Genomic DNA, 12522 nt, shown 5'->3' with positions numbered 1-12522 from the left:
TGCTTCACCTTGCATCAGTTCAAATAAGCCTTTGGATGCTTCTCTGAGGTAATCACAGCCATCACTTCTTAGAGGTGTTATATTCCACTACATGTTCCTGTTACAATTTATTTAGCCCTTCCCCAATCTGCTTTGCCCCCACCTCCTTACTATTACAAAATGGGCTGCTATAAATATTTTGATGTATATGGGACTTTAAAAAAAATCATTGACTTCCTTGAGGTATATGCCTAGCAGTGGGATCTCTGGGTCAAAAGCTATAGACATTTTGGTTACTTTCTTAGCATAATTCCAAATTGCAGTCCAGAATGGTGTGACAAGTTCACAACTCTGTCAAGCATGCCTGTTATTCCACAACCACTCCAACATGAATATTCTCACCTTTTGTCATCTTTGCCAATTTATTGTATGTAAATTGAAACCTCAAAGCTGTTTTAATTTGTGTCTCTTAACGATTAGTGATTTGGATTAATCTCTCATACACTTAATAATTTTCCATTCCTCCTTTGAGAATTCTTTAATATGCTATATTAAAGGGACTTATGTATTACCTGAGAGAATCAGGATCTCAAGTTTCAGTTCTATTCTATCTCATGCTAGAATTTCAGAACATTTTTCTAATCTCTGGACAATCCCTATTTAAAATAGAAGGACCATCCCTGCCAATGACAATCCAGAATCTACTAGAAGTGAGAGAAAGGTAGGAAAATTCAGATTTGGGGCTAGGGAGGAAAGAAGTCAGAGATAAGGGGAGGGGAGATTTTTCTTAGAGCTCCCTGCTCCATCTATCTCCTAACTCAGAAATGTACTCTCCCTGCTGCCCTGAGACCAGGTAGCTAATTTGAAAAAGGCTGCGTTCCTCCTGCCATTCAGAAATAGGAGCTGATACTCAACCCTCTCTGCTGAGAATCACAGAATCTTAAACACTAGTGGAAGGCACCTCGGAGGCCGTCTACTCCAAACCATACCTGAAATAGAATCTCTTCTACATTATTCCTACTAAATAAACTTAGAAATGTGCTTTGAGTTTGCAGGCAGCCTAGGAGAACAGGGATGTCCCAACGTCCCCCTCTGAGGAGGGCCCAGGGATGAAGACTAACTCCCCCTGCCTCCCTCCGCCCCAGTTTGTCACTGGATTCCCCAAGTTGGTGATGTGTCTTATTTCTTTTCTCTCAGCCTACCCAGGCCACTCCTGTTGGAATCTGAGAAGCAGGACCCTGCCCCCCTCCAGCCATACAGACAAATTCCATTTGACTCAAACATTTATTATGTGCCTACTACTCACACATCTTGACCATCCAGTTCAGTCTAAAAGGACATTGCTTCTACAGAAATAAATGTGATACAATGACAGTGTAATGGAGACCAAGCCAAGGACTTTGAAATCCAAAGAGGGAAAGATCACTTCAAATGGGTGATCATGGAGGGGGCTTCCTGGAGGGGACACCTGAGTTAAGTCTTAAAGGAGAGGGCAGAGTATGGATTGAGGGGAGAAGGTTCTACCCCTGAAGAGAACTCAAGACTCCTTGGACCCTTAGAGAGGAAGAATTCCAATTTCCTCATTTGACAGAGGGGGAAACTGAGGCCAAGAGAATTGACTCATCCAGGGTCGGAGCCTCCCTTCCCCAAAACACTGCCCCCCCCCGCTGCAGATGTTTACCAGACACAATTCTCTATTAATGTAACTAGTGCGTGTGTGTAGAGTACCAGGCCTGGAGTTAGGACACCTGGCTCTCAGTCCTACATCAGCTTGTAACTCACCAGGTCACCCTGAGCAAGTTTGTTCCCTGTCCTGGATCTGTTTCCTCTCCTGCAATATGACAGAATGGGACTCCAAGATCACTCCAAGGCCCTCTGGGCCCTTAATTAAAACCCAGAAGGACAAGGGCCCCACATGGGCCCTGCCAAAGGCCTATCTCAGAGGCTGTCTCTTACCCTGCTCAGGGTCTGTGTGGGTGAAGCTCTGGGAGGAGGAGGAGGAGGAGAACTCTTCCTCCTGAGGAGAACGGCAGCTTTGGGGCAGGAGCCCCCATAGCTGTGGCCTGTCTTGTCCCATGGATGAGCATCTCAGGGCAGGAGTATGGAACCTGGACTTGGAATCAGAAGACTCATTTTTGAAACTGGCCTGATGACCCTGAGCAAGTAAATTCTTCTCTCCTGGCCCCAGTTTTCTTTGTAAAATAGATAATAATCCCAGGATTCCCCTCTCAGGAAAGTGCTTTGTACATTTTAATATGCTACAGAAATATGAGCTTTCACCAATCTGGTCCAATGGGATCAACCCTTTCCATTTCTACAGCACTTAAGGAAACTGAGGCCTGAGCAGGGGAAGTGACTTACTCAAGGTAACACAACTAGCGAGTGGCATAGCCAGGATTTGAATACAGGTCTGCTGGCTACAAGTGCGAGTGTTAGCTCTACTATATCACCAAGTCTCAGGAGAATAGTAAGAACAGGGCTCATTTCTCTAGTGCTTCAAAGTTTACAAGGTTTAGAGGAAGAGATCCTGGGACCTCCTCCTACCCCCAGCACCCACAGGCAGAGGGGAAATGGAGCTGGGAAAGATGCCTGGGCCATCCACAGACATCCCTGAGGTTCTGCAGGGGCTGTCTGAGCCAAAAGGGAAAGAAATCCTCAGGCTCCATTCCCATAACTAGTCAGAAGTCAGTTGCCTCTTAGAGGTTCCCAAGCCAGGGCAAGGGGTGCTTCTGGCCTCTGGTCACCAGCCCTTTAGGGAGGGCCAAGGAAGATGTAACAGGGCAGGTGCCTCAGCAGGAAGCTGGTGTGTTGTCCGCCGATGGGGAGAAAGGCTGGAGCCGCTTCAGGCCCTGGCCCCGCTTGGCCTTCTTGTTCCAGCCAAGGAAAGGTCCAGGCAGTGTGACCGACTGTCCACCATTTTCCTTGTCACTGCGCAAGAGCCCAACTGAGGACAAGGTGGTCATCTTCTTATCGCCCTGGTCACAGACAGAGAATGGGAGTGAGACAGTCATCCCCGTATACCCTCCTCCAGCAAGTCCCCTCTTCCTCCTCCTATCCCCCACCCTCCTGTCCCACCTATCATCCCCAAGATCACCCCTCGAATCTTTTCATGCAGAGACAAGGACCTGGCAAAGGTATATTTTAAAGGAGGCAATTTTTTTTTAATCTCAAACAATAGATGATACCCATATACAATGGTCATCAAAGACCAACAGACAATCCTTAAGCCAAAAAAATTACCCAGAACCATTAGAAAATGCCTAACAAGGAATTAAAAAGTTAATGGGTTTTTTTTTTTAATTCTACTTAACTGAAGAAACCAAAGCCAGAAGCAATGGGTGAAAATTACAGAGACAGCTTTTGGTTTAATTTAATTTGACAACTTCCTAACAATTAGAGCTTATTCTAAACTAGAATGGGTTACTTTGGGGGGTAGTGAGTTCCCAGGCAAAGGAGTCTCCAGACAAAGGCTGGATGATGACACGTGTGGGGGGTGGAGTAAAGTGGATCCTGTTCAGGTACAGGTTGACTTGAGGCCCTGTGATTCTGTGACTAAAGAAAACATCCCTTCCTCTCTCTGGGACTCAGTTTCCTAGGCTCTGTCTAGCTCTCACTGATATAAGGTATCACAGGTTAGACCTCCTCTGCCTCTAGAAAACCCTTCATAGAGGGGAACTCCCTGGCCTCTGGGCCCTCCCCCACAATCTCCCATCCCATCCTGGGGGCTCAAGGTTACCAGGCCAAGTGGCTCCTCTCGCTGGGGCGTGACCACTCCGATGTCCACACCTTCTTCTCCCACGCCTGTCAGCAGGGCCACCACCTCTGAGTGCTTCCCCCACTTGCAGGGCTCCCCATTCACAGAGACAATATAATCACCCTCCTTTAGTCCGGCTGCCTGCAGAGAGTGGGGGTAGAGGGTGAACCCCTAGGGAAAGTGACACCTGACCTGAGGCAGCTGGCTTCCCCTGGGCCTAACTCAATTTATGATGAGCTCTCTGCAAATGGGCAGTATTGTTTCCCAGACTCAGACAAAGTACCAGCCTATGTGGAGTCAGGCCATTCCAGTCTATTTGTGAACAGAAGATTCAAAAATGGAATGTTGGCCCCAGCTTTGCTGCCTAGACAGCGACTTTGGCCAGATCCCCACACCTTCAGGTTCCCTGTGATGTGGTAGAAAAAGCCCTGGCCTGGGAGTCACGAGACTTGGGAACTAGTCCCAGCTCTCTCTCACTGACTTGCTATGTCAGCCTTTAATAAGTCACATCCCCTCCCTCGGCCTCAGCTTGCTAATCTGCAAAATGGACTATGAATAATTTCTATGTCCATGGTGCTTTAAGGTTAACAAAGCACTTTCTCCCACAACAACAGTATAAAGCAGGGAAGAACAAATGTTTTGATCCTCATTTTATAAATGAGGATACACCCTCAGAGGATACAGAGAAGTGACTGGTCCAAGGTCACACTACCAATAAATGTCAGAATCACGACACAAACCTAAGCCTTCTGACGAGATCCAACAAGCTTTCCATCATATCTTTCCAGGTGGTGCCTATGGTCCTTCTCTTTTAAAAAAAATTTTTTTTAAACTGAATTTTATTTTCAGTTCCAAATTCTCTCCCTCCTTCCACCTGGCCCTATCCATTGAGAAAGCAAGAAATACAATACCCACTATACATATCAAGTCATGCAAAACATTTCTGCATTAGCCATAAGGTACTTCCCTTGAACAGTTAAACCCAAACTAAGTCTGCACACAATAGCTAGGTGGCATAGTGGATAGAGAGCCAGCCCTGGAGTCCTAAGACCTGAGTTCTAATTCAGCCTCAGGAATGTACTAGCTGTGTGACCCTGGGCAAGTCACTTAACCCTGATTGTCTCAAAAAGAAAAAGTCTGTGAACTTATTTTTAGGGGCAGCTAGAGGGTATAGTGGATAGAGTACTGGCCCTGGAGTGAGGAGGATCTAAGTTCAAATCCAGCCTCAAACACTTACTAGCTGTGTGACCTTGGCCAAGTCACTTAACTCTGAATGTCCCCACCACCACCAAAAAAAATAACATTCCTTTCTTTCCATCCACACAATAGCCACTCTAGTAAAAAAATAATAATAATATGGGGCAGGGATGTGGCACAGTGAATAGAGTACCAACCCTGGAGTCAGGAGGACCCGAGTTCAAATCTGGCCTCAGACACTTAACACTTACTAGCTATGTGATCTTGGACAAATCACTTAATCCTACTTTCATCCCTGCCTTCCTCCCTCCAAAAAGACAAAATAATAATAAATGTTAAGGTTACAGAAGTTGGAAGGATGGAGAAATCACTGCACTAAAGAAGTTAGTCGAGGCTTCCTGGAGGCAGTATGGCTCCAGATAAACACTGAAGGACAGGGGAAGTCAAGAGGGGTTTATCAGTGACAGGAACGGCTTGAGTAAAGATCAGGAGTTAATTTCTCATAGGACAGAAAAAGCCCCGTTGTGGCTGGAATGGAAGGTGCATGTTGGAAAGGCTGACTAGTCAGGCTAGTGCCTGGGCAGGAGGCATAAAAAAGCCGGGATCAGCCCCAAATCAGTGAGCTCCTGAACCTGGACCATCTCTTTGAAGGCAGGAGCACCCCTTGGGCTGGGGCCAACGCTGCCTCACGATGGCTGGCATCCCTGGAAGGACACTGGCCCAGCCATCACCAGCCAGCCACCTCATTTCTGTGGTCCTCAGTTTTCTCATCTATAAAATGGGAGGGTTGTATTAAAGGTCCTCTACCCAGTCCCTTTTGGCTCTAACTCTGTGATCCTACGAGACTCTCTTCTCCTCTGGGCCAGGTCCATCCCAAACACACTTTGGGAAGGGAAGGAGTCAGGACATAGGCAAGAATTTAGGCTCCAGGCTGGGGAGCCAGAGAGGTACATATAATAGGCAGAAGGCAGGTAGATAATATAGACTCTTTCCCACAGGCAAGGCCAAAGGAGTCAGGGACTCCCTGCCCCCTTTCCTTCTGACAGACCTGGCTCCAAATTGGTCTCCTCCAGGAAGCCTCCCTCAGCAAATTCCAGTATGTCTATGTATAAAGGGATGCTGAGCTGGACAGGTTACCAATGGCATCTATGTTCCTGCCAAGTCCCTGAGGGCAGAGGCCGTGTCTTCCCCATCATCCCTTGGGGCTCTCTTGGAGCAGAGCTAAGTCCCCCCACTCAGCCCCAGAGACCCCCAGAAGGAAGAATTTTACCCCCCTAACCCCAGTCTCAAAGGCTCCTCGAGCAGCACTGAAGCACCTTCCCTATCCCATCTCCCTCTCAGCACTTGGAGCTCTTTCAGGGCAGGGCCATAGCCCTGGGAATCCGGGGTTCACTTACCTCAGCCCGGCCCCCAGGGATTACAGCCGCAATGAGAACAGGAGAATCTCCCCTGAGAGTGAATCCAAAGCCACCTTCACCTCGAGTCAGGTGTATGGGCCCCTTTAGCCGCCACTGGTTCTTGGCAGAGAACACAGACAGGGGCCCCTGTGGGGAGACAGAAGCCTGAAGACCCAGCCACGTGCACTTTTTCTCCTACCCCCCATTAATGCCTTGTTGGGGTCAAATTCCTTTCAATCAGCAGTAGCATGTTACACAGGAACCCCAATGGACTTGGAGTCTTGAGGCCTGGCTTAGATTGTTACTTACTACCTATAATCCTGACCCTTCCTGCACCCCAGTTTTCTCATCTATCCCAAAGCTGTGATTTACTATGTAACCTCCTTCCTTTTCCTGGGCTTTGGTTTCCTAATTAAGGTTAATCTCTTTTTAAAAAATTTGTTATATTTTCAATTTATGGAATAAAACAAGGTTAATCTCTTCAGAGGCATTTATATTGAGTGGGAGACAGGGTTAATAGAGAAATGAGAACATGGATGGAGAAAGGGTTTAGGAATGTGGAAGGCTCCCAAATGAGGGGTTTTTAATCCCATTGTCAGAGAAAAAAGGATGGAAGTGGGATTGTGGGAGGAGTCTTGGGTTCCAGACTTGGCCATGAGTTTGTTCTGGTTTGGGAAAGTCCTTTGATCCCCTCAGGGTGTGAAACAGGGAGAAGACCTCGGATACCTGTCTTCTGGAGTAGCAGCAAGAAGACTATTAAGAGGTGGTACAGTGGATAGAATGCTGGGCCTGGAATCTGGAAGATCTGAGTTCAAATCCAGTCTTGGACAAAGTCATTTCATTTCTGTTTGCCCTGGTTTCCTCATCAGTAAAATCTAATAATAATGTAATAATAGCATCTACTTCCAAGGATTGTTGTGAGGGTCCAATGAGAGAGTGTTTGCCTGGCATATTTGTAAATAGCTATTATTACTTAAGAAGGAATAGAGTTGGGTTCCCTGGTCAGAGAGCAAAAGCCACAGGTCCCAGGGAGGGCCTTGAGGACTCACCAAGCGGTGGAAGATGTCTGTCACCTTCACTTGGGAGAAGTTGGGTGTCTTTATCTCTGGCTTCTGGTGAGTCTTGGCTAAAAATATAAAAATCAAATATTAGTCAGATCAAGGACCAAACAGAAAAGCCAGGACTGGCCTAATCCATCATTCTTCCATCGAGTAACATAAAGAGAAACACACATTTTTACCTCCCACAGGAAGCCTTCCCAGATTAAACACTCTCTTCTTGCCTCACCCCCAAGATTCTTCCCACCATCTGTCACCTAACCCCACCCCCCAAAAAAATACCATTTGTCTCTCCCCCAAGAAACACACGGACCAGAAACAACCCCAGAGAAAACAAGAAAAGAAGCTTTTCTTTAGCCTATCACCTATGTTCACTGTATCTCCACAACCTGGCTTCTCTTGGACCCTGTATCACACTGACTTACTTCTCTACAGTTAAAGGCCACATACCCAGTGAGGAGAAAGTGCCCTATCCCCACTTGAACAAAGAGAGAGAAGAGGTGGACCTTGGTTTGGTACTGACCCATCTAAATGGGTCATAGGTCATAGTCATAGGCCAGCTAGAATCCAACCTTAGTTCCCCATCTATAAAGGGTTCAGATCTGAGGACCCTCTAGGATCTAACATTCCATGGGCTAATATTCTGCTTTCTAAAAATCACAAAATATCACATTCTCTGTTGTAAATGAGCTAACGTGGGACATGCAGAAATACTCTGCAAATTCTATTTGGCATCCATGTGATAGAAGGCAAGAATGAGGAGCAGAAGGGCCGAGAATGACGCTATCTGGGCTTTGGTCCACTGTGTGATATGAGTAAGTGGCTTCTTGTCCTTGCTGGACCTTCCCTCCTCTGCTCATCCTCTGAGCTGTGAGGATCAGGCATCAAGAAAGATGCGACAAGAATCCAAGATTTAGAGCTGGAAAGGACGTCAGGCGTCACCTAAGTCTAAGCTCCTCATTTTACAGAGGCCCAGTGAAAGGTAGTCATTTGCCCATAGTTACAGAGGTAAGAAGTAGCACAACAAGGAGCTGCACCCAGATTTCCCAACTGTGGATCACATGACTGCCTCTTTGTAATGGTGAGGGAGGTGAATTATTAACAAGTTGATTTCTTTATTTGTAGTAGGAAGGAAATGGTCAAGAGGACTCTCAGTTCCCTTTCAGCTCAAATCTACGTCCTAGGAACCACAAGGCTTGGAAGATGCAGGGGGTCACTCACTCCCTCAGGTAGAATTCTCTCCTTTCCTCCACCACCCAGAGGAATCACACACACACACACACACACACACACACACACACACACCATGGCCCCAAGCCCCCAGAACCCCCACTCACGGTGGACTTCAGGGGCTTCCGCAGTCTCAAAGAAATCATCCTCATGGTCGATCTCTGAGTACTTGGCCAGGGAGCGCCTGTGAGCCAGGGACACGACTTCCTGCAGCAGGTCCATCTTTCGAAGGATGCGGCAGACTGCGTGGAGACGTAGGGCTTCTTCGTGATTCATCATGGCCTTCCGCAGGTGTGCCTTTGCTGGGGAGGTTCATAGGAGTTAGAGATGCCTGACTCCATCATGCTATGGAAGAACTGCTGAGTTTTGGAGAGGGGAAGGGGCTCTCCGAAGGCCACAGAGCCAGCAGAATAGAACCCAAGTCTCCTGAATCCAAATCACTTCAAAGACGGTTATTAAGCACTGTTTGCAGAGCACTGTGCTCAGTACTAGGGGAGATGGAAAATGTAAATAATATATAACCCTATCTTTGTGGAACTTAGAATCTAGTTAGCATCCCCAGTACTTTGCACAATGGTTGGCGCACAGTAGGCAGCTAGGTGGCTCAGTGGGCTTGGCTGGAGTCAGGAAGACCTGAATTCTAATCTAGTCTCAGACACTTCCTAGCTGTGTGACCCTGGGCAAGTCATTTCACCACTGTCTGCCTCAGTTTCCCCATCTGTAAAATAATAAAATGGGCACCTACTTCCCAAGGAAGTAGGTGAGGATAAAATGAGATATTTGTAAAGCACATTGCTAATTTCAGGGTGCTACATAAATGCTAGCTGTTATCATGATTATTATATAAGCACTTAAGTTAACAATGCTTATTCATTTGTCCTGTCATAGAGGGGATAAGATACATGCCAGGATAATTATAATGCCAAAAAATATTACCCCTGCTTATTTCATAAGGTTGTTGTGAGACTCTGCTGGGACAATAATAGCTCCCACTTCTATAGTGCTTTAAGGCTCACAAAGTGCTTGCCTTTGAGGTAAATGGTTTGGTATTACTACTCCCATTTTACAGCTGAAGAAACTAAGGTTCTTAAAAGTGAAGTATTCAAGGCAGAATTCAAACCCAGAACTCTAAACTTCAAGTCTAGGACTTTTTCCATCATTCATGCCATATATGCTCTGGAGCTGGGAGACCTAAGAGATCTAATCCAACCTCCTCATCTTCTAGGTCACAGAATATCAGTTAGAAGTGACTTCAAAGGGTCCCTTGTCCACCTTGGACCTAAGCAAGAGTCTGTTATTAAAACATTCCCATCAAATGATCATCTTGCTTTCTCTTGAAGATCTTGAAGACAGGAAAACTCACTACCTCCTAAGACAATCCATTCAGCATTTGGGCAGCTCTGATATGCAGTGGACAGAGTGTGTCAGGCCTAAGTCAAGAAGACACATCTCCCTGAGTTCAAATCTAGTCTCAGACACGGAATAGCTGTGTGACCCTGGGCAAGTCACTTAACCCCATTTGCCTTAGATTCTTCATCTGTAAAATGAGCTGGAGAAGGAAAAGGCAAACCACTCCAGTATCTTTGACAAGAAAACTCCAAATTGAGTCCTGGAGAGTCAGACATGACCGAACAACAAAATAGTTGAGAAGTTATTCCTTCTGTGGAGTCAATGGCTATCTCTCTACAAATTTTCCCAACTTCCCCTAGTGTTATCTTCTATGACCATGTCTAATCCTTCTTACAAAAAGCCTTCAATCAATTCAATTAACCTAACACTACTATATGTCAAGCACTGTGCTAGGCTAGTGCCTAGTTTTACCCCTAGTGGAGTAAAAGCAAATGATACTAGCTGTACTCACAGAAAGGAGTTTTAGTACAACTTAGTATAATTTCAAAAATTTCTAATATTCTAGCTTCAAACACCAGAACATGGCTATCATGTCTCCCTTAAGCCTTCCTTTCTTCAGCGAAAACATCTACAATTCCTTCAACCAGCCGTCATATCTTACAGTCTGAGGCCCAGAGAGGTAGGTACATCAGCCAGTGAATTAACCAGCATTTATGAAGTGCTCACTCTGCGCAAGACACTGCACTAAGCACTGGGGTAAGAATAAAGACAAAAGACAGTCCTGTCCTCAAGCAGTTTACAGTCTGATGGAAGAAATAACCTGAAAATAACTGTGTACACACAAGATATAGAAAGAGGCATTTAAAAAAATATATATATATATATATATACACATATGTATATCTCTATGAGGTAAATTGGAGATCGACAGAGGGAAGACACTGGCATTAAGGGGGACTTCTTGAACAAGGTGGGACTCAGCCAGGGAAGCCATCAGGCAGAGACGAGCAGGGAGAGAGTCACAGGTACGGGGCACAGCTGGAGAAAATGCCTGGGATAAGAAGACAGAGTGTTTTCAAGGCTCTGCCTCCAGCCAGGATGCCCAGTGTCACTGGACTACAGAGGATGTGGAGGGGACCAGGGCATAAGAAGACTGGAAGGTAGGAAGGGCCCAGGTTATAAAGCACTTTGAAGACCTCATAGAGGATTTTAGATTGAATCCTGGAGTCACTAGGGGGGGAGGTGAGATGGGCACATGTGTATTTTAGAGAATGGATTAGAGAGGGAAGAGACTTAGGGCAGAGACACCAACCAGCAGGTTCTCCCAACAGTCTAAGGAAAAGGGGATAGGGGCCTACAGGTCTGGTGGCAGTATCACAGGAGAGAAGGGGGGCACATATGAGAGATACTACAAAGGTAAAACTGACATGTCAGGACCACTGACTGGTTATGGGGGATGAGAGAGAGTGAGGCATCAAGGATTATGGCTAGGTTTTGAGCCTGAAGGCCTGGAAGGATGGTGGTACCCTCAACAGTAATGAGGAAATTTTGAAGGGGAGAGGGTTTGGGGAAAACATAATGAATTCAGTTTTAGACAAGTTGAGTCACCTGCCCCAGATGACATAGGTACGACATGGACAAAGATGGGATTCAAAACCAGATATTCTACCCAAATCCAAAGTCTTTCCCTACTAAACCATGCTGTCTCCCTCCTTGAGAGCTAGGACTGTATCATTTTCTGTCTTTGTATCCCCAACATCAAGCACAGCACCTAGTATACAGTAGGAATTTAATAAATGTTTCTGGAGTTGGAATATTCCCTTCATGTTTCTTCTTCTCCAGCCAACACCATTTCCTTGTCTAGAATGGTCTCCTCCTTCCCCCCTGCACCCAGCCTTCTCCAATTCCCATTTCTTCAAAGCCCAGCTCTGGCCCCACATCCTCAAGGAAGCCCCTCTGAACTCTAATCCTCCTCCCCAAACCTCTGAGCTGATTATATACCCTGCCATGTGCAGATATAAGGGGAGGGAGGAAGGAGGGAAATGTTCCTCTGTGTGGGAGGCATTTTCCCAGCTGGGCATGGCATGCTGGCTCTAATCTCTGCCAGGTCAGCAAAGGCCTTAATTAGGCAAAAGAGGACTTGGGCTGGGGGAGTGGTGACCTTGTCAACAAAGGGATGGGGTTGGGATGAGGTCTGCAGTGTCCAAGGGATTTGGCAAAGTAAGGACTGAGTAAAGACTGGCTGAGTCCAGGCTGGAAGATTTCTAGGAGTGGGGCTGATGGGGAAGGGGCCAGGAAGACACTTGTCCATTTGGTGGGTCAGGGCAGGTACTGTCTAGGGAGTTGCTGCTCCAGCTGAACACAGGGATTACTGGTAACACCTTCAGTGTCTTGGGGGCTGAGCTAGGTGAGAGATCTAGACTGGGGCAGAGTGGGGGGGGGGAGTAGAGTTCAGAGGGGCTTCCTTGAGGATGTGGGGGAGGGGGGGGACGCAAAGAGCAGAGGCGGTGGCAACACAGCAGTCGAAAGAAGTGTTCAGAGTAAGACAGTGGGAACA

The 12522-nt window shown here is 46.6% G+C and overlaps 1 protein-coding gene across 1 annotated transcript in view; it reads right to left on the bottom strand.

The window, feature by feature from the left end:
• Window positions 1-488: 488 nt before the first annotated feature.
• RHPN1 (rhophilin Rho GTPase binding protein 1) overlaps window positions 489-12522 on the bottom strand; it is a 57015-nt gene continuing 44981 nt past the window's right edge. The window contains exons 11-15 of the mRNA XM_069096900.1: window positions 8723-8917; window positions 7377-7453; window positions 6328-6474; window positions 3716-3874; window positions 489-2954 (exon numbers count right to left, since the gene is read on the bottom strand). Coding sequence (XP_068953001.1) covers window positions 2769-2954; window positions 3716-3874; window positions 6328-6474; window positions 7377-7453; window positions 8723-8917 — 764 coding nt within the window. The 3' untranslated portion in view covers window positions 489-2768. The remainder of the gene's footprint in view (window positions 2955-3715; window positions 3875-6327; window positions 6475-7376; window positions 7454-8722; window positions 8918-12522) is intronic.

The sequence above is a fragment of the Petaurus breviceps genome, unplaced genomic scaffold, assembly GCF_028583685.1.
Source record: "Petaurus breviceps papuanus isolate PSGF00001 unplaced genomic scaffold, PetGlider_PUasm1.0 339, whole genome shotgun sequence".
Taxonomy (NCBI): Eukaryota; Metazoa; Chordata; class Mammalia; order Diprotodontia; family Petauridae; genus Petaurus; species Petaurus breviceps.
This window is presented reverse-complemented; position numbering and strand designations above follow the sequence as displayed.